Below are 22497 nucleotides of genomic sequence, written 5' to 3'. Positions count from 1 at the left end.
GGAATAAATGAACACCGGAGCTCATCTGGAGTGACGAGCACTTTGATACCTGAATGGTGGAGCGACGGATCGAGGGCAAAGGCCCGATTCAGTGACCGTCCGCACGAACGAAGGAGCCCTAGAACAGGGATTCTCCGAGGAAACAGACCTGGTTGTGAAAGGTGTCGAGGACTCGCTGCCTTCTTCCGTCCACTCCAGTGATGAGCAGTGTGTCCGGAGACGCACTGAATGCAAGAGCGGCGGGGATGAGCAGTGCTCAGAAACACTCTCATTATACGTGCGTGTGGACCCCCCCCCCCCCACACACACACACACACACACACACACAAACTGAGTCAGAGACAAATTCACACACTCACAGTTGAGAAACTGCTTTATTCTCTGTTCTTTAGAGCTCAACACACAAACAAAGGTATTTACGCACTGTGTCCGTGATATAATAAATAAATCTGTTCACATAATGAGAAATGGGTTCGGGTTACAGCTGCTGGAACACAAAACTTGGTCTCTTTTTCAAAAATGACTTTTGGTGACAAAACAACAATGCCCAAAAAATGGTAAACAGCATTTTAACAGGTGTGCGCATGCACACACACACACACACACACACACACACAAAATCCATGCGGAATTTCTCGAAGAATCAACCGCAGAACAGAAATGTTCTCCATGACCAAACATGGTCCCACAATAACGTAAAAGAGTGTGACAACGACCTCAAGTGGTTCTGCATGTTATCGAATATGAAGCGTAAGCCGTTTGCGATCAGACACACCATGAGTAGGTGACGGAACGAACCGTATTTACACACGTCCTGCCTGTGCCATCCAGCAAGTCTCCCCACGCGTCACTGAGGACAAATGGACAGTAAACCCCCCAGCAACCGGGACCGACCGCGTATGACCGCGACAGTCCGAATGACACCTGAAGCCCTGACGATAGGGGAGCGTTCCTACAACCTTCCCGTAAACGGGCCGCGTGGCATCGGACCTCAGCGGCGTGGGGGACAGTATGGGTGTCCGCAGCTGGAAAAACTGTCCCGAACCGCACGAAGACCGCTATGATAATGTGAGGAGAGGACATGCAGGGCTGTATCTGTGCGCCAGGCCTGTACGCAACACAGTGCCACACACCGCGCTCCTACTTAGACACCACACCCCCACCAGGGCCAACAAGCGTACGCGGGAAGGTCTTTCCGGGGAGACACGTCCACTGTGACTGGGGAACGGTCACCGTCCGGCAGGGAGGTGTGGTCATTACCATTTCACTGTGATCACGTGGAGCGCAGGAGGGGGTAGACTCATGAAAAAACTGCCAAAGTTTGAGAACGGGGCAAACGCACACGCGGGCACACGCGCGCCATGATGACAAGCGAGACAAGCAAAGATGACCACCTCAGTGGGAGGCTCTCAGTCTTTACCGTGTGATCTCTGACACCCCACGAGTGCAGTGAAAACCTCCCACGATGACTCCCGTCCGGCGGTTACCCGGGCAACCACGACCGCGCCCACCGTCCACAGCCTGCACAGCACGCTTCCAACACGCGAACGGACGAGAATCCTCACAAATGCTGGTTTACACATGTGACAACAAAGAGAGCTGGTAACCAGGAGACTGCGGGCATCAGACAGGACGTGACGTGACACGAGACAGGAAGTGGGAGGAGCACCTGGAGCACGTCCAGGACACGGCAGGGCTGTTCAACACAGTCGCCAAATGAAACAATATTTACAGTTGAGCACGTCTGGTCCCCTGGAGACACAGAACAATCCACACTCACGCAAAGTAAAGTGGTAAAGTACTGGTAGTCACACAGAATGGTCAACAAGGTTTTCTTTGAAACTGACAACATAAATGTGTATAATTTCCCCACAGCATCACACGTGGACCGAAGACATTCACACACAGAGTCATCGGACAATACGGTTAATGTGATACCGGTTACGGTAAGTGAATTCCCACAACAGAGCTGGACGGACGGGGAGGTGAGACAGCGAAGATGACCTCATGCCGGCCAGGTCCTGCATCAGAGAGAAACGCACACGCACACACACGGCATGCTAAACTACAGTCGCTCTGCTTGTTCGTATGCTTATATGTTTTCGATGGGAGCGAAAGAGGGACCTGGGAGCTGAGGATGAAGAGTCAAAGACGTTTCTGAGAATTCCTCCCATTTTTGCCGCCCCGCCATTTCCATGGACCGAGGCCGAAATAGCGCCACCGCCTGACGAGTCACGAGCCCTGCTGTGAGTTGCCCCTGGAGATGCAGCCTGCGGCGCGCTCCGCCCCACGGCCCTGTGGGATTTACTGTGGACGAGAGAGACACGGAGGGAGGTGTGATGCTCTTCTCACAGCCCTTTGTAAACAGGGACTTCAAGGCTACACAGCAGCTCCTCGGCTGACAAAAGACAACAAGGGCCGGAGGTCTGTTTGTAACTCAAGTTGTTTGTAACTCAAGGTCACTATTACTACTGTGCCACGATCGACAGTTCAATGAACATTAACAATACAGAGGGTCGCTAAGCTCTGAGAAAATCTCAAATGTAGCGATAAATCAATAATGCTTTGAAAGATTTTTTTATTTTTTGCCACGTACTCATTTCTTGTATTTTACTTTGTTACTTTATCACTAAAACTAGCTTAAAATTACTTAAAATGCTGTCGCCTATTCTTTGGTGATTTTAGACAGTTCATCCCATATACAAGTGCAACATTACTCATCTTGTTCTTGATCACCAAACCTCAGGATCACCAGATGTGAGATGTAAACACAGTGGAAGTGAGTTGAATTGACAATTGAATTGGCCCTTTCCTGCCACCTATTGGCTGGACATGTTGACATTCACGCCGCAGCACATAGAAAGTTTAGAAGATAATAGGTGTATTTTCAGTAAATTCTTAACTGTTCATAACACAAGGAGCCGCTGCACTGCTTTCGCCGATGACTAGAGCGGCGAACATGGCGGTCATTACGATGAGGGTAAAGGACTGGATGACATGGGTTAAAAACATGTTCCTGTGTTGAGCACTGGAGCTGCAAGGGGAGGGAAGAGAGGCCATGGAACATTCTCAGGCATTCTGGGATATGGTGGACAAACTGGGACATCTGGAAGTCCCACACTTACTGTCTCGTCCTCCCCGTCCGACAGGGCCTGAGTCTCGGTACCATAGTGCAGAGGAGAGTACACCCAGCTCCTGTCCTCGGGGGGCTGCTGTGGAAACACGACAGCTGACCGTGAACCAACGACCCTTCGGAGAGGACAGGTCTTTGTCCTGCTGCAGTCCTCCCACCCAGAGGGTCCTCAGCTCATGAGCTCCATAGTCCACACTTACGATGCTGCTGGAGCTGGAGCTCAGCTTGCGACGGCGCAGGATCGGGGAGTAGACCCAGTACCTCCCGTCCGCAAACTGACCAGCACAGCAGCGACACGCAGGAGGGGAAGAGAGGGGAGCACAGCAGAGAGAGGAAGAAAGAATGGAAACGATGATGGTAAGAAGTGATGAGCGCAAAGAAAGAGAAAACAAAACTAAGATGAGCTCAGCAGAATGAGAAACAACAAACTGTTATGAGATGAGAAATGATGTGGAAACAGAGAGGGAGGCCACGTGAGGTCACGGCACACGGGGGCCACTCTTGTTCTGCTGAAAGATGAAGGCACACCACACGGCTCATGCAGCACAGACACACATACACACCCAGGCACTGCATGCCCAATGCCCCACCTCTCTCACTCTCACAAACTCAGCTCCAGCAGGTCCTCCTGACCACGGATCTGCTGAACATGCAAACAACAGCAAGAGGTGGCAGTCAACCGTAAACCTGGTGCCCTCCTCACCGAGTCGTATCACAGCGCAGCCCGCTGATGAGTCTGCCCACCACCCAACCCCCCCTCGCTCAGACCCCACGATCAGGTGGGATATCAAGTTCGCTTTTCAGATTTAGAACGTGAGCAGAAAACAAAGCACTAAAGTGGTGCACTATTTACTTTTGTGTTCACGTTTAAGCAATAAGCACTTCTATACGCAATGCGCACAAACATGGGGTGGGGCTTACAAAATAGATGTCGGTGATTGGCACGTCCTCCTCGTCTTCCAAAGAGCCATGGCTGGCGCACTCCGACAGCTGGCTGGCAGCGTCTGGCTCCACGTGGGGCCGACATGGGGCCGACGCTTCCTCTGGGGCTTCGCTGCGATTGGCACAGATATGGGTCTAGTGAGGGACACAACCACTCCGATACACACGGGTGGGCCGCTGTCTTGTGTGGTGCTGAGGCCTACTCAAAAAACAGGCTCGTTATTTATGGAGTTCATTACTGAAATTGCTTTCATTTGACACTAATGTTCCGTGCGCTCTGTACCCTGGAAATGGGCCTCTGAAGGTGTGGAAGCCTGGTGACGCTGCCAGCAATACCTGGTCTCAGGGGTTGGTTCTGGTGTCGGATCTGGTGTTGGCTCTGCCACTAGTTCCGGGGGCAGGAAGGAGGGATCGCTGTCATGTCTCTTCACCACCTCCACGGTGATCGTCTGCTGGTCTTCCTCATATAGACGGGCCTCCTCCTGGGCTCTGATACAAAGCCATTACAGTCCCACGAAAAAAAGGGAATGGAGAAGGTGTGAAGTGGTACAGGCTCTGCGAGAGACCCTGTGCATGGAGACCTACCCACCTGCCCTCGTGGCTCAGCGACTGGGTGTGCCTCCTGCAGCAGAAAAGGAGAAAGGCTGCACTTCATCACATCAGATTCCACAGGGTGTGGTGCTACTAGAGAAAGGCAACTGATTCCATATGCATGTGTCTGCATGTGCATGCTCCTGCGCAAGAACACTGGTCAGCGGAGGCCAAAAGCTCTGCGTGCATGTGTGTGTGCGTCTGAGAGCCCGTGCCAGTGGAGGCTACCTGCCGCGCGAATGCTCAGAGGTGTCCGATGGGGAACGCTCAGGGATGGACAAGGAGGTTGTAGAGGACAGGGTGGTTGCGATGGATGCCGTGGTTGCCTCTTCAAAAGAGGGCGGGGTGCAAGGCAGGAATTCTGGCCGACCTGATACACAAAGAGTACACGTGGATGTGGGAGGTGACATGAGTGAGAACGTGCCTTTTCATTCTTACGTTTCACAGCATTACCCGTAGAGTAAATGAGCTACATACCGTCATCCTCCAGTGTGGGGAAGCTATGAGCTCCACCCAGGTCGCAGGTGTCATCATCCCCTTCCGAGGGCAGTCGGCTAGCTGACCACGCCGCACCTGTTCCTGGGTATCTGGGGACCCCCAGCGCTCCTCGGCCTTTCTTGGAGGGGGACGTTTTCAAAGCTGTGGAAACCGGGAGGCAACCAGTACTTCAGTGGGTTTTTAAAGACAAGTTCATCGCTTTCTCTCTAACATACATGTACACACACGGAAGAGAGTCTACACAGCAGTAAACGATGTGTCACAGATCAAGTTACTTACAGGTGTTCTTCTTAAAAACAGTGGTGCTCATGAACCTGAAGAATCTGTCGGCATAGAAATTGGGCCTGTGGACCGACACAGTGTCCTACCGAAGGGACACAAGCATACAGAGGTTAGCAGTCATGATACCACTCACACACACATATGTATCAGACACCCGCTGGAAATTTAGGTGTCTTTCTCAAACCGCACATACACAGCAGCGGCGGCAACAGAAGCAGGATAAAGCAGAGACAGACGGTACCGGCACACTCGGGAGTCCGAATGGAACTACACTGAACTGATACGAGCCGAAACTTTCTCAACAGCAAAAATTTGACAAAATTTCACCTGAGTGTTTCGTTAAACATGACCCAGCACACCTCAGCCAAATTCTACTTCTCTCTGCTCATTAATGAATGCATGAGAGGAGAGGGTGGAATTACCCAGGAGACCTGGCGATAAAGCTGTAAGAGACAAAGAATGACACAGACGCTGCCCCATGTTAAATCATTTAAAGGTGGAGGAGGAACTGGTCACAAGTCTGTGGTTCTGACATCACAGCGGCATCAGAGAATGTTACAGGGGCCTTTTCCTTCAAAGGCCGAAATGTATGGGCCATTAGAACAGACTACCTCTATTCATTTACCGAATTCTAGAGCTGATGTCACTCACTAAGTAATGGCGAAATGGCAAAGCAAATTCACATGTGGTTTCGGAACACAGAAAATTATGGTCAGAAGTTATGTAATTCTGATGCTGAGACACACGGGTGTGTGAACTGAGAGAGGAAGGATTATGTGCTAAGACCTGGGCGGGATAGCTGGGTGTTTACCCAACTAGTCAGGGAACTAGTGAGGTTTTGACTCACCCCATCATGAACAAGAGCCTTCCATGTGTGCTCCAGCTTTTTGATGAGCCTGAAAGGTATGACAGAGATTAAAAACTGAATCAAGAAAAAATGTACAATAAAAATGAAGCGTCTCCTCTGACAACGCTCGAACCACGGGCCCAGTTACCTGTAGGACTGCAGGATGTCAATAATGCCGATGTACAGCAGCAGCCGTTCACCTTTGCTGTTGCTCGCAGGGATGCCCCCCATCCTGGAGAGACACAATGAGTCAGCAGCTCTCAGCCCCATTCTGCAGACCCCCTGCGTATACTCCAGACTCCCAAACTCCTCCCTTGCATTCAGACTCAGTCAAGGCTACAGAAGTTCTAGTCACACAGGAGGTGTCCAGCATCCGCTGCACAGAAGGAACCTGCAACGTGTTTGACTTCATACTGGTGTGTCTACATGGATGAATTCAGCTGTATCAACCCACGTGTCATCTGTCTCGATGGACTCTCCGCAGGCAGCCCCGCCCTGGATGGACTCCATGGCCGTGGAGTAGAGGGCCTTTTGGGCGACGGGCCGAGACTCTCCGCTGGGCCCCTGGGAGCCCTCCGCTTGCCTCTCGTGCTCCGCCTGTTCCATGTTGTGTACCCCCAGCAGCAGGCTGTAGTCCATTATCTTGAAGCTCTCCAGCACCTGCCCCACACAGTCAGGTCACAGGTTCAAGTCCTGGAAGAAACCTACTGGCACACCACTGTTCTCAACCTGAGCTCTATCCGTAGATATCAAGCTTTGTGAAAACAGGGGGCTTGTGGGAGGATCTTTTATTTTCATTCTTAAATGTTCTCACCTTGTATAGAAGCTCAGTATCCAGCAACACGGAAGGTCTGCAGATACCAAGCTGCTTATTAATAGAGAATGTTTGTAGTTACGCGTCGCTCAGTGTCATTCCAGAGCACAAAACGGAGTTCGTAGCGGGACCTGTGTGACTTGTGTGCACTGTGCTTCCCATGTGTGCGAAGAAGTTCTAAGCAAAGTCTCTCGAACAGAAGAGAAACTGAACCGAACCAGACGCGCTGTAAACTATTTCAGGCAGTTTAGACCAGAGAACAGCTCTGGGTCGCCTCTCAGTGCGGTGTCCGGTGCAACGGTTCTCACCAAGCAGTCCCTCTGCAGCGTCTTCACCAGGGCACTGTATGTGTCTGCGTCCAGCATCAACCCGTCCTGCACGTCCTGCAGAAAGTCCAGGTCCTTGAAGGTGGGCTTGGTCTTCTCTCGCTCCTTCTTGGAGGCACGCCGCTTGTACGTGGAGCCCTTCAGGTCGTATTTGAGGTGCATGCGGACAGCGCGCGGGAGAACGTTGTTCATCACCACCACGCGGATGTTCTTCCCCCCCGACTGCACGCAGTACAGCCCGAAGAACTTGGGCAGCAGGGTGCGGGGGTTCTGGTTCAGGTTCTATACCACCCAGCAGCGCAGAGAGGAGGCGGAGGGGACAGACAGCAAGAGCACAGTGAGCAAGAGCACAACCAACCTGGCAGAGGGACACGTGTCCAGCTGCGGCGACCAAACTGCAATCCAGAGCTCATGCGTGTCTCTGGCGTGTGGAGTCGACCACAGCAGAGCCTCCGTGCCAGGAGGTGGGCCCAGAGCGCGATGATAAGGCTCTTTTCCCACTCGGATTACGGGTCTCCTGCTGCAGGAGATTACCGCAGGTTGTGGCCCAGGATTCCGTTTGGCTAAGAATAGTCGCACGGATTAACACTGGCATGTGTGTGCATGCGTGTGTGCGTGTGTGTGTGTGCGTGTGTGTGTGTGTGTGTGTGTGTGTGTGTGTGGGAGAGAGAGATACACTGACCATGTAGTAACCAGGGAGCAACTTCTGCAAGAATTCGGCCTCCTTGTGCATAACGGTCTTGATGATGAACTCGTCATCCTTGGTGACGTAGAAGATGGATCCACTGGCACCCGGGTTCGACAGCTCAATGAGAGGCTCATTGCACAGCGAGTACTGCAGAAAGATGGGCGCAGGACAAAATCCTCAAAGGGCTGGAACAAACACACACACGCATGCACGCACACAGAGGCACTTCTGTGACTCATCACGTGAGGCTGACCGTAATTAGTGGCCGGTGACTCACACCCTCCTCCTAGAAAACCCCGGCGGGCTTCCTGTGAACACACTCCGGTGTCGAGGCGCTTACCAGGTAGTCGTCGGGCCGGATGCCGAAGAGCTCGCGGAAGTAGCGGAAGGCCACGGGAGCGTAGGTCTTGAAGCGGAAGTCGGGGTAGTGATGGGCGGGAGTCAGATTGCTGCCCTCGCTGGAGATGAGTAGGGGGACAGTGACTCATGGGGTGTCCTCATAACACCAGCACGTCCCCCACGACCAGAACAAAAACTCCTTCTAGGATACATGGCTTCTGTTTAAACAGCTCAAGATGCCATGTGTGCGTGTGCGTGTGTGTGTGTAAAGGCACAGGTACCACACAGGTAAACCTGTGTCCTTCGCTCACTTCGCTGTCTGCAGGCTCACCTGGGGAAGAAGATGCTCTCCACCACGTAGAAGTCCTGCATGAGAACGTCCCTCTCCGGCTTGGAGCTCAGGTTGCCCACGGTGTAGCCGATGCCCAGCTGGATGGCGCCCTTCAGGGCCGACGACGTAGTCTGTTCGCGCGCGTGTGTGTGTGTGTGTGTGTGTGTGTGTGTGTGTGTGTGTGTGTGTGTGTGTGTGGAGACAGTGATATGGTCCCATTAATGATCACTGTGATTTACCACTTAAACTCATTTACGGGCAAGTTTGTCTGCTTCCACTCTTTTAAGAAAACACACGGTAACAAGCCAACATAATACACACGTCACCAAAGCTGCATTTGCAATTATCAAACTATTAAAATGAATTAATTAGTAATCATCATCTATTGAAATGATTAATCATCTAGCACTGACACCGTGATGCACCGGACATGGCAGTTTGCGCTCATACGCAGATCAACGGTGTTTCAAATCAGTTTCATCAGTGTAACCTTCTTGTAGGTGGTCTCCCCCGAGGCGTCCACCCCCCTGTGTCCAATCTTCTTCCCGGAGCCCATGTGTCCCGAGGAGGACGGCATCTGAGCGAGAGGCAGAGGGAGAGCGAGCAGGTGACGCTCGGCACAACGCGGGGCCGCACAAGGAGCCCGCCGGGGACTCGGAGGTGGGACGCGACAGGGGATGCGCCAGGGGACGCGACTCACCTCTGTAACGTAGAGCTTCCTGGCGCCGCAGTCTGGAGGAGAGACAAGCAGAGACACACAGTCACGCTGTGCTGATGACGGGGCTGCAGGTGGACAGGCGGCGCCCCCTTGGATTGAGACGCACGCCGCTTGGCCAGCGCACAGGAAACACAGGGATATTGAGCGTGTGACACTCGGCTGTCCGCACACACCGTGCGGCACCGAACCGAACCGAACGGAAGTAAGAAAGAGAAAGATGAAGCGCAGTGGACACCAGAGCCCACCTGACAGCCGCCCCGACGCGGTGGACTCTCCGCAGGCGGCCCCGCTCCAGATGGAGTCCACGGCCGTGGAGTACAGGGCCATTTGGGCGCAGGGGGAGGGGGTGCGCTCACGTGATGCCCGACAGGAGCCCATCTGCCACCCCGTGACAGACGTGTGAATGAAAACACAGCAAATGCGAAAATTAAATCCCACCAGAGGTGAGAATGTCGGGCTAAAAATGAAGAGGGGCTGCAGTGGGTGACAGAACAGGGCGCAGGGGAGGGGAGGGGAGGGGAGGGTCGCATCCCCCACCACCAGAACTGGCGAAACGGAACCCAACATGCTCCAAACTATCGGAGGCATTTTACACCAAACAACGGGCCTGTTTCAGGGGACGGCGGTATCCGCAGAGAGCCGCCACGGGTTACCGCACTTTGGCCCTCAGCCACCGACCCCACCCAAGGCTCGAGTCCCTGAAAGACGGGTTCGAGAGAAGACGCGGAGCCGGAGCCGAGCCTCACGCAAAGCGGATCCAACGCGACCGGCCGTCTGCCTCAAACTCCCCAGGGACCAGGCGATTGCGGTCCCAAACCCCGACGTGAGAGCGGAACGAGAAGCGGCCCACGGGGGGCTGTCAAGACCACACGAGTCTCTTCCGCCGCCTCGGCGAGCGGGAGCTCCGGCGCAGCGGCGTCACGCTCCAAAGCCGCTAATTGGGCCGAGCCGCTTACCCAGAGCCGGCCGCGCACGTCCGCCGTTGGCGGAGCGCGAGGGCGCCTGCGGAAAGAGCCTGGGTGCGAACGCAAAGCGCTCCGCCCTCTCCGGGTGCTCCCGCGGAGGTGACCGGGGCGTCCAGCGCTCCAGCGGCAGGGGAGACGTGTCCCGTCAGCGCACCGTCACCGCTCACTTAATGACAGGCCGCTGCGGGCCATCGCCATTTGGGTAAGGACCAAGAGGAAGGTCAGCGAGACGTGCGTGTGGGATGAGCCCTATGTGGCGGTGTCTCTGAAAGCACAATAGCAGCGGAAGGAAAGGCATCTCTGGGAAGCACAGCCAACCCTCGGGTCTCGCCGCGTCGCCTGGGAACACCAAGTTACCAATTAGAGCGCTGAGCGGTGAGGGGGAAGACGCCGCTGGAGGTGTGAGGCGCAACCACACAGGGACCCATGTGCAGAGTCGCCACGATTCGACGGGTTCGCGGTTTTCGGCCCGACGCGGCAGGACGAGCTCCCGTGTCCCTCGGAGCGCCCGAGTCCCTGCCAGCATTCAAGAAGGGTCTCAAACCCATCTCCCTCAAGTGGATTTCCTAGCTGCTCCATCAACGTCCATCACCTCTGTGCTTCCACCCGCTTGAAAGCCCTGACCTTCGAGTCAAAACGGGGGTATTGGACACACCGACTGCGCTTTGTCTCCATCTGTAACTCTTTGTCAAGTATGAAAATATGAGTGTCGGTGGAAACATCAGCCATCTGCAAACCCAGAAAAGCCAAGGCAGAATTTTTGGTAACTCTGGCGTCTCTCGTCAAGAAATTTCCCAAAGTCTTTGTCTCACCTTTCGCTAAATGAAGCTTCAAAACTACAAAAAATATTACCTAGCTGACCAATCACCAAAGACCTTTAAGAATGTCGGTAATAACCACTTTCCTAAGATTCTGAAAGTTTCTACGTTCTCCTGGATACTGCACTCAATGGTTTACATGTATTTAATTATCAGATGCTTTTCTCCAAAGCGACTTCCAATGAACTCTCTGTAGTGTTACTATCAGCCCACACACCTTATTCACCGCGGTGACTTACCCTGCTAGGTACACTACATACACCGGGTCACTCATCCATACTTCAGTGAAACACACACACTCTCTCTGTCACTCACACGCTACGGGGGGAACCTGAACAGCATGTCTTTGGACTGTGGGAGGAAACCAGAGCACCCGGAGGTTTCTCACTTCCACCGCGTCCGAGGGAGGGAACGACAACAAATGAAGCTGGAAAGTGAAATCTCACCGCGAGGAAGCCCCTCGGAGCCGAGGCCGTCAGACAACTACAGGTCCACCGCGGTCACAGCGGAGAAGAAGGCGCGAACTCTGCGAAATCACGGAACGCTGACGCAAAGGGCCGCGTCTCCACGGGGATCTGCAGGCTCCTCATCTATTTGAGAACAAGTCATCGCCGAGAGGAGGAACCTCGATCGGATTGAGCCAGACTAATCTGCGGACTCCGCCCGGCAAGCGGAACGTCGATCGCACACACGGGAAGCTGCTGCCGCTGCCAGCCAATCGGGGCCCTGCATTCCAGTGGGAGGAGTAAGTAATGAGTCGAGGAAGAGGAAGGGAGCCCTATGGCAGGGCTTAAGGACGAGGGCAGAAAGAGCGGATGAGCGCTTGGAGGGAATCCTCGGCTGCAGTTTCACTGTCTGGTGGCGGTGACCATCGGGTCCCCGAGAGAATAAGGCGGACTCGTTTAACGTCACCGCTGCCACCATCAGCATCGTCACCACCGTCACCGGCACTCAGCGCCGGCAGTAACGCACAAATGGACCAACGGTGCCCCGAGGCCGCGGAAAGCGCACGGCTTCACTTCTCGCACACCTTCCGCCGAACAGCAACGGGCGGTGGCAGCAGCCGCAGCTCAGAAACGCTGACTAACACTTGCAGGGAAGAACCCGCTCAACATAAGAGTGCGACACCGCGCTCCGCACCGCCGGTCGCTCGTCTTCTCAAAGTGACGCACGCCGTTTTCCCACCAGTGCCGAGATGCACGGAAACACAGGAAATACGAACCACGCGCAGGAAGCGGACCTGCCGCACAATCCCAGGGTGGGAACTGCTGCCGGACCCTCGGCTGTCGTTAAGCTCGCTTGAGAAAGAGCCTCGGTGACGCAACGCTGCGAAAGGGGCCACGGAGCGCAGGTCACGTGTCGAGACAGACGAACAGCAGCGGGTCGCATCGCTCGCAGACGCCGGCGCGCACCTACCTGGATTAAGGTCACGATGCAGCACCCCGAGCCGCCAGGTGTGGCGCACGGAGTTTACCTTCACCTGCCAGTCACACACGCGGAGACGGCGGACCGGGAGGGTCCAAAGCGGTCGGGAAGAGTCCGGGCGCGGCTGCCTGCAGTCGGAGAAACGGACTGCGCGCGCGCGTGCGTGCGTGCGTGCGTGCGTGTTTTCACCCAAAGGGCCTCTCAGCTGTACAGATTCACAGAGTCGAACCCTTTGCCCCATCTGACATTTCACCCCATCGGCCGCCGCCGCGCTCGTTGCGTCTCGTCACCCGGGAGAGAAGCGAGCGGCTCCACGACGACTTAGGACTCATGAGTCCGAGTGTCTGAACGCACCTGTCCCAACATGACCCCGTGAGAGAGCGCCCGACCGCACTCCGCCGCCCATCGCCTTGTCCAGGCGGAGCAAACGGGACCCGAGGAGGGGGACTGCAGGTCACACCACTCTTTCTGTGTGTCTCGTGGACCGAATCTGTTTCGGGAGCTATTTTTGGGGACTTTTTCAGGTCGAAGAGGATCGACTTAATCGGAGCGCTAACATCTCGACGAGGCGAAAAGTGGAGCGCGGAGGGTGAGGAACGCCGCAGCCTGACGACCCGGACGGCCGAGCCAGGTTCACGGCGGCACATGCAGGGAGATGGACGAGACCCCCCCTCAAAGAGGCACGACCCCACGACACGAGCCGCCCTCGTCCCCCACGCGTTACTCTGGCTTTCGCTTCAAAGATCATCTGAGACCCAAAAGGCAGGGCAAAACGCGTGTCCACAAGCGCCCGCCACGCCGAGACGCTGAGCCGACGGTGTGAGGTTGCGGGGATCGTATGTGAGCTTGTGGAAACGAGAGAGGAGAACGAGGGAGATCGGGCGGCGAGGGCGTCACCGGGGACAGCAGAGCTCACGTCGGAACGAGAAGGTCTCCGTTCCACCGTCGCCGTGTCTCCGCTGAGCGGGGCGCGCGGCCGCGGCCTTCGGCGCTGCTTCGGCGGACGTTTCGGCAGAGCAGTTCGTTCGGTGACCAACCCGTCAGGTTCTCAGGCACCTCATCGCACGGCTGCAGTGACACGTCGCAGTAAAACACGGGACCTGCGGCACGCAGGCTGGTCGACCGCTGCTGACCGCATTAAATTACACGGGCCGGACTGGTCGGCAAGAAACTTTCCTCCGAAGCGGCGAACGGCCGACAGCAAATAAAGGTCACGAACCACAGACAAAGAGCTCTAGACACAGACACAGACACCGTCCAAAACCCCCATGTTTGCCGGAGCACATCACACCGGGAGGTCAGGAGAGCCCACGCCACGCTCCCCTTCACTGGTCACATTTAGAAGAACCTTCTTCACCGCGATGAATATGAGGAACGCCGATGACTAACGCGGTACGTGCCGCCGATCGTACCACGATAAGAACGGCGCCGCAGTGACACGCACCGCTGCCGTGTTCACGCTTACAGGCGTGTTCCCTCGTGTTCGCCACGTGACCTCGCTGAAGGATCTGGAGGGAAACAACCAACGGCGCCGTCCCTCACTGAGCTCCTCCTCCCAGGAGCCCGCCGGGGACACGTTGGCAGCGGGGTCTTCGAACGAGGATCGACCTCGTAACCACCGTGGTTCTCCAACGCGTGGAGGAGCCGGCAGGAGCTCTGCTCTTCGCTGAGATCCCGCTCCAACCTCTTGCTGAGACACCATCCTTCCATCCTTCTCCGGGACCCTCTGAGCGTCAGTCGCTCTTCTGATTCCTCATCGTCGTTGTATTTTCAACCCGACTCTACACGTACGCGTGTGACAGAGAGAGAGAGACAGAGCTGCCACGTGATGCTCGTTGGCCGAGCACAAGATGGTTCACAACAAGGATGAATCAAAGAAGGAGCAGGGGGAGCAGGAGGAGCGTCCCATCCTGGGAGCAGCAGAGGCCCAGAGGAGGAGCACCTCCGGCACACGGCTCGTCGCCACGGTTCCTTCCGCACGATTCGTTCTCCGCGGTTCCTTCTCGTTGTTTTCTCTTTCGTGGTTTATTGTCATTTTTCATTCTTCATGGGTTACCTTGTAACCCTGGAGATGAGCTGCTCTTCTCCGAATCTCTAAGACCCCCCCATGTCCCACACGCTTGCAGGTGCGTTACTGAACTCATCGCTGCCCACTTCTCTGTATATTAAATGTATAACTAATGCAGCTATGATCTCATGTCTGAGTATGACACGTATGTGACATATCTATATTCTATCGTACTGTAACTGTATTCATGTTGAGCTATCAATTATCATGTATCATACGCTCGCGCTCAATCAGTAAGACGTTTCGTACAAAGCGAGCCCCACAGTCCTCAGGAGGTAGCTGTGTGCGTGTGCGTGTGCGTGTGTCTGCGTGTGCGAGCGATGGTTCACTTCACACACGCAGATGAGATGTTCATACATTTTACCGCTAATGTATCATAACGCTCCGGCACCAGCCTCCATCATCATCATCATGATCATCGCCCACCTTCCACGTCTCCCCTCATTTTTCACGCTTCCCATCATGTCATTTTCCGAATCATTTCACGTACCCGGATCTGCGGTCTCCACGCCGAGCCCCCCCTCCTCCTCCTCCTCCTCCTCCTCCTCAGCCGCGCGCCTCCCGGGGGGGTCCATGGCGGGGGGGGTGGAGAGGAGTCGCTCAGTCAGTGGTCTCGTCGCGCCGCTGGACGCCGCACTACGCACGTGCCGCCATGGCCGCCCGCGCGACGTCTCTCCGCTGGATATTGATGTCAATGTTTGTGCTCGCGCGCTCCGCTCCGCCACTCCGCTCGAGCCATCGCGTCTCTCCGCCGCGGACCCACGTCACGCCCCTCGCGGGCCCGTCGACGTCATCGCACGAGCCGCTGCCTGACGTCTAGGCGACGTGGAGGCGCAGGCTGTCCGCCCCGCGAGCTCCCCCCACCGGGAGCGTTCTGCGCATGCACGAAGAGTGGACTCGTCCGCAGCCCATCGGGGTCGTTATTACTATATTATCATCGTTCTCATTATTATAATATCACCAAGTTACCCTGTAGAGCAGCCGTGTGGGACAATGTTGTGTTTTTAACCAACGCTGTATCACTGACATTTATCTGGCACGCGCCACACACACACGCACACACACACACACAGGGTCCTCTGTAATCCTCCCCACTGACCTCATTCTGTTCACATCAATCCTCTTAAAGACCCTGATCCAGTTCCCCCCACAGCCACACACCTGTGACACACCCCCACTACACCTCTCCCCTGCCCGTGTAAGGCCCCGCTCAGGCTGCCCCATTACCTGAGAGAGAGGAAGGTGTACACTAGTACATCCTGCAGTCATGGGAACATAACTTCAACAACAGCAGGCGGGGTCGGGTCCCATCCCACCCTAATCCAACTCACAGCAAGATGACCAATCAATTATTACTATAAGTGTTTGCAGCAACAATGTATTTTTGACCTTCTGTATTTGCTTTAGACAGCTGTGGTTAAATGTATTACAGCTTTACAACATATTTTATTGTAGCTCTCTCCGATTTTTGCCCAGTGAAGAAAGTGTATAAGTTCCCACTCATTGTAACTCTGGGGTTAATGAAACGAGTTCTGAACAGACACAGCAGTACAGGAGCAGTGAGACCAGTGAGAAACTGGTCACAATAATCACCTCCCACGCCAACAGGACTGAAGAGACCATGTGAGTTTATTGGCCCATTTTACAAACTGGACACGTCTCACTCGATAAACATCCACGGTGCTCCTAATGTGAAGGTGGTCCTCGTGTGGGGGCTGTAGAAGGAGGTGGTGGGTCACCCCAGGGGGGTGCACGAAGAAGTCATCAGGCCAGTCCAGTCCGCCACGCGGGTTTGAAGACAGGCCATCACAGATCTGGGGTTGACTCACCTGCTCCCAGCGAGCCCCGGGAGAGGCCGGGTGCGTGTGTGTGTGTGGGGGTCAGGTGAACTACAGGTACTGGGGGAGGTCCTTCTCCACCACCTGTGTTTCCACACATAGGAATAGAGAGACCACAATTATCATCTACTCATAACTTGCACATCTCTCACAAACACACGTTGCCAAAACTTGCGAGCCAGTCATATCCTTCATTTACGTCAACAATATAAAGAGAAATAATAATAAAAACACCATAATAAGCACAAGTCCGGTGAAGACAGGGTGAGAGATGCACTCACGCTGGGATCATCCAGTGGGGAGTACCTCTTCACCACATGGCCCTCGCGGTCAATGAGAAACTGCCAGAACATAGAAACAGAAAGCCCTCGAACCCAGTACTGGAATAGCCACAACAAAAATGGAGCTGCCTTAGCAACACAAATCACTTATGAATTTCATACAATAAGCGCATTAAGGGCTTGATCTTGCAGTAGATGCTGTAGAACTCAATGTGACACCATAGACAAACATGAGCACCTCATAGGGTCCAAACATGACACACACACAGGCCAGACAGATAATTATTTTGCATTGATAGCAGAATTACCTTGGTGAAATTCCACTTGATTTTGCTGCAAAGGGAGACAAGATCAAGAACATGAGACTTAACGAGTTGTTCAAACATCACACTCTCCACTGGACCGAGATCTTCTTACATTTTACAATTAACCCTCCCACATCGCAGGGGATAGGGGCTCAGCCCCCTGCAAGGTGGAAAAACTGCGCAAAATTTTCAGCCCCTGTAAGTGAGCACCTCCAGGTAGAGGGTTCAGGGTGGCGCTGTGAGCCACCCCACCCCCCGAGAAAATGTTTGAGATTTCACTAGTCTTAGGACGATTAGGACATGCCCGAACGAAGCTTATCCAATAATTCAACCTTTTGGTCTAAAGTTCATCACTTTCCTCAGTTTCTTGGAATCACTTTGTGAAACTAGGAGCGTTACGTTCTGAAGCCATGATTATGTGAGGTATAACACACAAAGTTTGCAAGATGGACGGGGACACAAGATCACTACGCAGGAGATGTTGTACATGCATCACTGAGACCATTTTGTTTTGAAAGTGCAGATATCCACAGTTTTTTTTTTTTTTTTTTTTTTGCAAAGTTAAATTTTGTGAAAAGTTAGACTTAAAGTATATTTATGGTATTAAACAATAAAATACATTACACATGTATTTTATGCATTTATGACTTACTAAACTTTTACTTTTGTCTGCTACATGGTTTCCCGCACAAGACTGCAAAGCTCCCAAAAAAATTCCCATTTAATTGTTCCTGACCTGTGAAAAAAATTGAAGCCACGATGTGGGAGGGTCAACTGTACTTTTAACTTGCTACGGACTAAGAATGTTTCCTCTTTCGCTGACAACTGCACAGTTCGACTCTCGAATGCCAGAAGTTTCCGACCGGAAGCCCGAATAAGCACAAAACAGTTGCGTGTGCTGCCCGCCAGCAAGACTCACTTTCCCAGAGTTCCTTTTCCACGTGGCTGCTCCTTCATCCACTGCCACAGCGGGTGGGCATTGTCCCCGTTGACATCGATTTTACTGAAGAGGTCGAAGTTCGCATTGTACCCTTTCGCAAACTCCTTGATCTCCTCCTCGGTGCCTGGTTCCTGGGCAGAGGAATTGCTCTGTTACTGCCACCTCCAATTCGCTCTCAGAGAGCCAACAGTGGAGTCAGAGCACAGCTTAAATTGCAGGGGGTTCATTTTTTGGAGATAAAACCTACTTCAACGATGAATCTCGGTGCAGAAAGTGGTAGGTAACAAACTAGGTTTACTTGAGAGTCACATGTCTGCAGCTATGTCTTTCTCTTAACGTAATGCATAAATTGTGCTTTTGCTGAGATGTACGTCGTTTTTGGACAAAAGCATCTGCTAAATGAATAAATGTATAATGTAAAGATGGAGACCAGATGGAAAACTGGGCCCATTTTGGCCGAGTGTAACTGCACAGTGCTCAGGGAGCTGGGCAATCATGCAAAAGATACCAGCTGGACCACAACTGCAGCGAGAGAGCGCCGTGCGGTTCAGGTTGTGTCTGTCAGGCACTTGACCTAAAACGCCCGGTGGTGAGCTGCGTGGAGCAGAATATCACGCGACCCGATGACACACGTGGGTGAACAGACCTGTTGGCCAAACTGGTTGCAGGGGAAGCCCAGGATGCGTAAACCCTTCTCAGCGTACGTCTCGTGCATCTTCGCAAACTGAGTATAGTTTACGGGGGTCTTGCCTCATTTAGAGGCCACGTTGGTGATAATGCAGACAAAACCCCTGAGGACAGAAGAAACACAGTGACAGATGCAGAGAAGCAGCATCGCAGCCTCAGAGCTCAAAGTGTGCAATACAAGCGTGACGAGGCATGGAGCGTGACACTATGTGCTGGGGTGTGCGTGTGGCGCCTCTCACCTGTATTTCTCTAGAGAGACCAGGTTCCCGTCGATGTCTTTGGCAGAGAACTCGTAAATGGTTTTGGCTTGGTGCCAATTGTCGGCCTGCGTGGCCTGAGGAAAAGATAGAGATTTATACATTACATAGATAAGAAGTGAAAGATGAACGCAGCCGCCTGGGTCTGCACTCCCACCGCGTTGTGTCAGATGGTCCACAGTTCAGCACAAGCGCCCCATTTACATGGACTCAGTTTTCACAGTGGTGTGTGACATACTCTCATATGACCCAACACCGCACCTCCACATCACTGAGAAAAGTTGTACTGATGTGCCCACAAAGATGGTTAAGGGCACAACGTGATGCTGCTAGAGTTTCCCAAGAGCTGCTCTCCCTGCACCCCAAGTGAGTTCTCACTGGAAGAGCTGACACCTTCACCACAGTAATGCTGGGATGCCTGAGTAATAACCCCACCTGACCTCTCCTCCTCCAGCTGCAACAAAAGGCCCCATTCGTCCAGGACACATAAGTCCAAACATCCAGCGGGAGCAACCGCACTGCACTCCTGGAACTGTCCACCAATATGACGACTGTGCAGAAGGATCTCGGTGTTTCAGGAACAGACAGCACTCGACAGCGGAGACATAACTAGCACACGTGTCATTACGGCACCCTACTCCTGTTCCCCATGGGGTTTACAGGAAAATCTCTAAATCCAATTTGTGAGTGGCAGAAAAACAAGTTACTTCTTGGGAAAGATTGTGCAATGGTTTCCATGGCAACATTCCTCCACACCTCACTGGAAAAGTAATCCGAAAGCCGACTGGGGAAGGGAAGGTGGCGAAATACAGCCTGGCGTGTCTCCAACCAGGAAGTGACACACATCCCCTTCACAGGCACAGTGACATGTGGCTGTTGGTCACGACGTTATGAAAGGACTGGGTACCAACAGCAGGGTGGATGAGAGCCCTCAGGGCACAATTGGGTCTGAAGGGCTAGACCACACTGGGCCACTCAGTGTGTGTCCATCGCATCGGTCCCAGCATCCCTGACTCTGCGCCAGCAGTCAATCACGCGCTAGGTACAAAGGTCAGGGTGAGACTCACTCTGTGTGTGTGTGTGGGGCACTGCAGCAGCATTATGATTACTCTGAAGGCTGAGGCAGGCTCGTTTCCGTGAACGGGGACTGCCGCTGCGTCGGGAGCGAGCTCAGGGTCCCCCGGCCGACGAGCACGCGCACTGCACCTCCTCTGCACGCGCCGCTTCACCGCATCATGGAGCCGTCGAACTCGTCAGAAACAAGTCAGCGGGTCACGCGAATGACGACCACGTCGCTTTTCGCACAAGCTAACAGAGTTATAAGGCATATAATTCCCAACTCTCGCTTGCACCTCAAAATGACCATTATTTGCGCACTTAACCACTTATCGCGATACAAAACTGCGTCAGTTAACACGAACTATCGTATAATACGTATTCACCACTAGACAAGTCATGCTAACAAGCTAACAGGCAATAAACCCGGCAGCCTCGTGAGTTCAGTAAATCTGGAGAGAACGTGCTTTTCTATCAAAACAACCTTTCGAACGCCTTAGCGACTCTGTAGTAAATGATAATTTCCTTACCATCGCTCGAATAAACCCCCGGCAGGCGAGAGACCCCACAAGCACAGCTCTAGTAACGAAATGCATACAGAGACACAGTCCCTCACAGCCCAAATGCCAGTAGACACAGCCCGCCTCCCGGAGCACCGCCCACAATTGGCGAAATCCTCCAATGAGCATTCACATAACGAATCGCGCCGTTGGATTAAAGCGCCCCGGTGTAGACCCATTCACCGATACGCCGGTTTTCTTGTTAAACTCCGCCCGCAATCATCAAATCACCCAATAAACGTTTACATTACAAAATTGGCACCGCTGATCAACCGCAGGCGGAGCGTCACTGTTCATAGCAGCACTGAATGAGCCCTTGTGTAGCAAATGTGGAGATTTGTGCTACCTTTAGGTAGCGTATAATTATTATTTACATGTATTTGTTTAGCAGAGGCTTTTCTCCAAAGCTACTTCCAGTCAACTTTACGTAGTGTTGTCAGCCCACACACCTTATTCACCGCGGTTACTTACACTGCCGGGCACACTTACATCAGTCGAACACACACACTCTCTGTGTCACTCACACACTATGGGGGAACCTGAACAGCATGTCTTTGGACCTTATTTTATTTTAGATAATTAAAGAACCTCGAACACTACACGCTTTCCAAATCATGTGCAAAGCTCACAGTACTTTCGTGTTTTGGTCATTATCATGTCCCTCGCTAAACTGGCAGTTTAACAGACGCCACTGCGGGGCCCTAAAAGCCGTGACACGTGACCTCGCCAAGCGGAAGTGCGTGGTGCGCGCGAGGCGCCGCCTGAGCAGTTAGTCTGTGTGTATTTCCGAAGTAAAGTGTTACTTACGTAAGACGTGGGCCACCAAGATGTCGTGGGAAATTCGGAAGACAATCGTGCAAGTGATACCGCGGGCGGTCACGTGTGACATAAAGTCAGTGTTTTATTTATTATTGTAGCTGCGTACGCTCCCGGTCGGGTGCACCGCAGCTTTAAGCTTACTCACTGAGTCAGAGCGCGAGTTAGGTGTTGACACACTGTAATGATGACGTATTATGGCGGAGACCGAGGGGTTGCCCCCCCCCCGATATACTAATACTTGGCCGTGTACACATTATTTTGTGCCTCGCACGTTTTGGAGTTTACTTTAATGTTTATTTCATCGTGAAGACAGCTGTGTGTGAAATATAAGTCATCCATAGTTGCCTACTAGATATTAAATAAATGAAGAGCTTCCTTTTTTTCCTTGTCGGTCTGGGTTTATACACCTTTCTCTTTGGAATCCATGTGAGGATGATCGTTACAACACACACACACGTCGTAGGGTAACTTCACCTCGTTTTTTTTTTTTTTTACAGTTAGGGTACCCATGGAGCGTCGGCCTGCTGTCAGTTAGAAAGACCTGCCCCCGTTCATGTGCCTCAGCTGCGCCATCACAGCGGCTACCTGGTCCCCCAACGAGTTGGATTTGAGGTCCCGCTCATGGTCCGCCGAGCAACGTGAGCATCTCCTCTCCAGCATCACCGTCTTTACTCCTTTTCTCCACTCGTCCAGCTTACATAGTGCCATTGCCCGCAAACCAGCTGAAGGTTTACAGGTCACGGGTGGACGTACCGCTAGTTGTCCTTGCAGCCGCAGCCCTCGGGTACTGGTAGGATGTCCGCTCCAGTGCTCCGGCAGCGAGTTGTGTGCGTTTCTCCATCGGGGAACCACCAGCACCTGCCCCTATTTGTCCTCTAAATACGTGTTTCAGTTGCTTTCATTTTTGGTGAGAACTGCAACTGATGCTGAAGTCATGTAGATATTTATTCACTGGTTAAGATGCTTATA

The 22497-nt window shown here is 53.3% G+C and overlaps 2 protein-coding genes across 6 annotated transcripts; both read right to left on the bottom strand.

The window, feature by feature from the left end:
• Positions 1-373: 373 nt before the first annotated feature.
• Positions 374-15656, bottom strand: LOC108921682 (phosphatidylinositol 4-phosphate 5-kinase type-1 gamma-like). 4 transcript variants are annotated; one of them, XM_029249284.1, is made up of 18 exons: positions 15276-15656; positions 9492-9523; positions 9282-9368; positions 8792-8922; positions 8462-8579; positions 8116-8268; positions 7416-7715; positions 6748-6953; positions 6442-6525; positions 6294-6342; positions 5444-5528; positions 5144-5305; positions 4895-5036; positions 4665-4697; positions 4412-4564; positions 4055-4187; positions 3126-3209; positions 374-2307 (listed from the first exon to the last, which is right to left on the bottom strand). In XM_029249284.1, exons 1-18 carry the CDS (start codon positions 15358-15360, stop codon positions 2305-2307), a joined length of 2040 nt encoding a protein of 679 aa, XP_029105117.1. In that variant the 5' UTR covers positions 15361-15656; the 3' UTR covers positions 374-2304. The 4 variants fall into 4 exon arrangements, with proteins under 4 accessions (XP_029105117.1, XP_029105116.1, XP_029105119.1 ...); XM_029249283.1 differs by having other exon boundaries at positions 3126-3212; positions 15276-15655; XM_029249286.1 differs by lacking the exon at positions 374-2307 and adding an exon at positions 3724-3773 and having other exon boundaries at positions 3188-3212.
• Positions 15657-16396: 740 nt separating this feature from the next.
• LOC108921631 (phospholipid hydroperoxide glutathione peroxidase-like) lies at positions 16397-20780 on the bottom strand. 2 transcript variants are annotated; one of them, XM_018731175.1, is made up of 7 exons: positions 20680-20780; positions 19076-19170; positions 18796-18940; positions 18129-18280; positions 17213-17237; positions 16905-17003; positions 16397-16707 (listed from the first exon to the last, which is right to left on the bottom strand). In XM_018731175.1, exons 1-7 carry the CDS (start codon positions 20743-20745, stop codon positions 16675-16677), a joined length of 615 nt encoding a protein of 204 aa, XP_018586691.1. In that variant the 5' UTR covers positions 20746-20780; the 3' UTR covers positions 16397-16674. The 2 variants fall into 2 exon arrangements, with proteins under 2 accessions (XP_018586691.1, XP_018586693.1); XM_018731177.1 differs by having other exon boundaries at positions 16905-16964.
• Positions 20781-22497: the final 1717 nt, after the last annotated feature.

The sequence above is a fragment of the Scleropages formosus genome, chromosome 25 (genome assembly GCF_900964775.1).
Source record: "Scleropages formosus chromosome 25, fSclFor1.1, whole genome shotgun sequence".
Classification (NCBI taxonomy): Eukaryota; Metazoa; Chordata; class Actinopteri; order Osteoglossiformes; family Osteoglossidae; genus Scleropages; species Scleropages formosus.
This window is presented reverse-complemented; position numbering and strand designations above follow the sequence as displayed.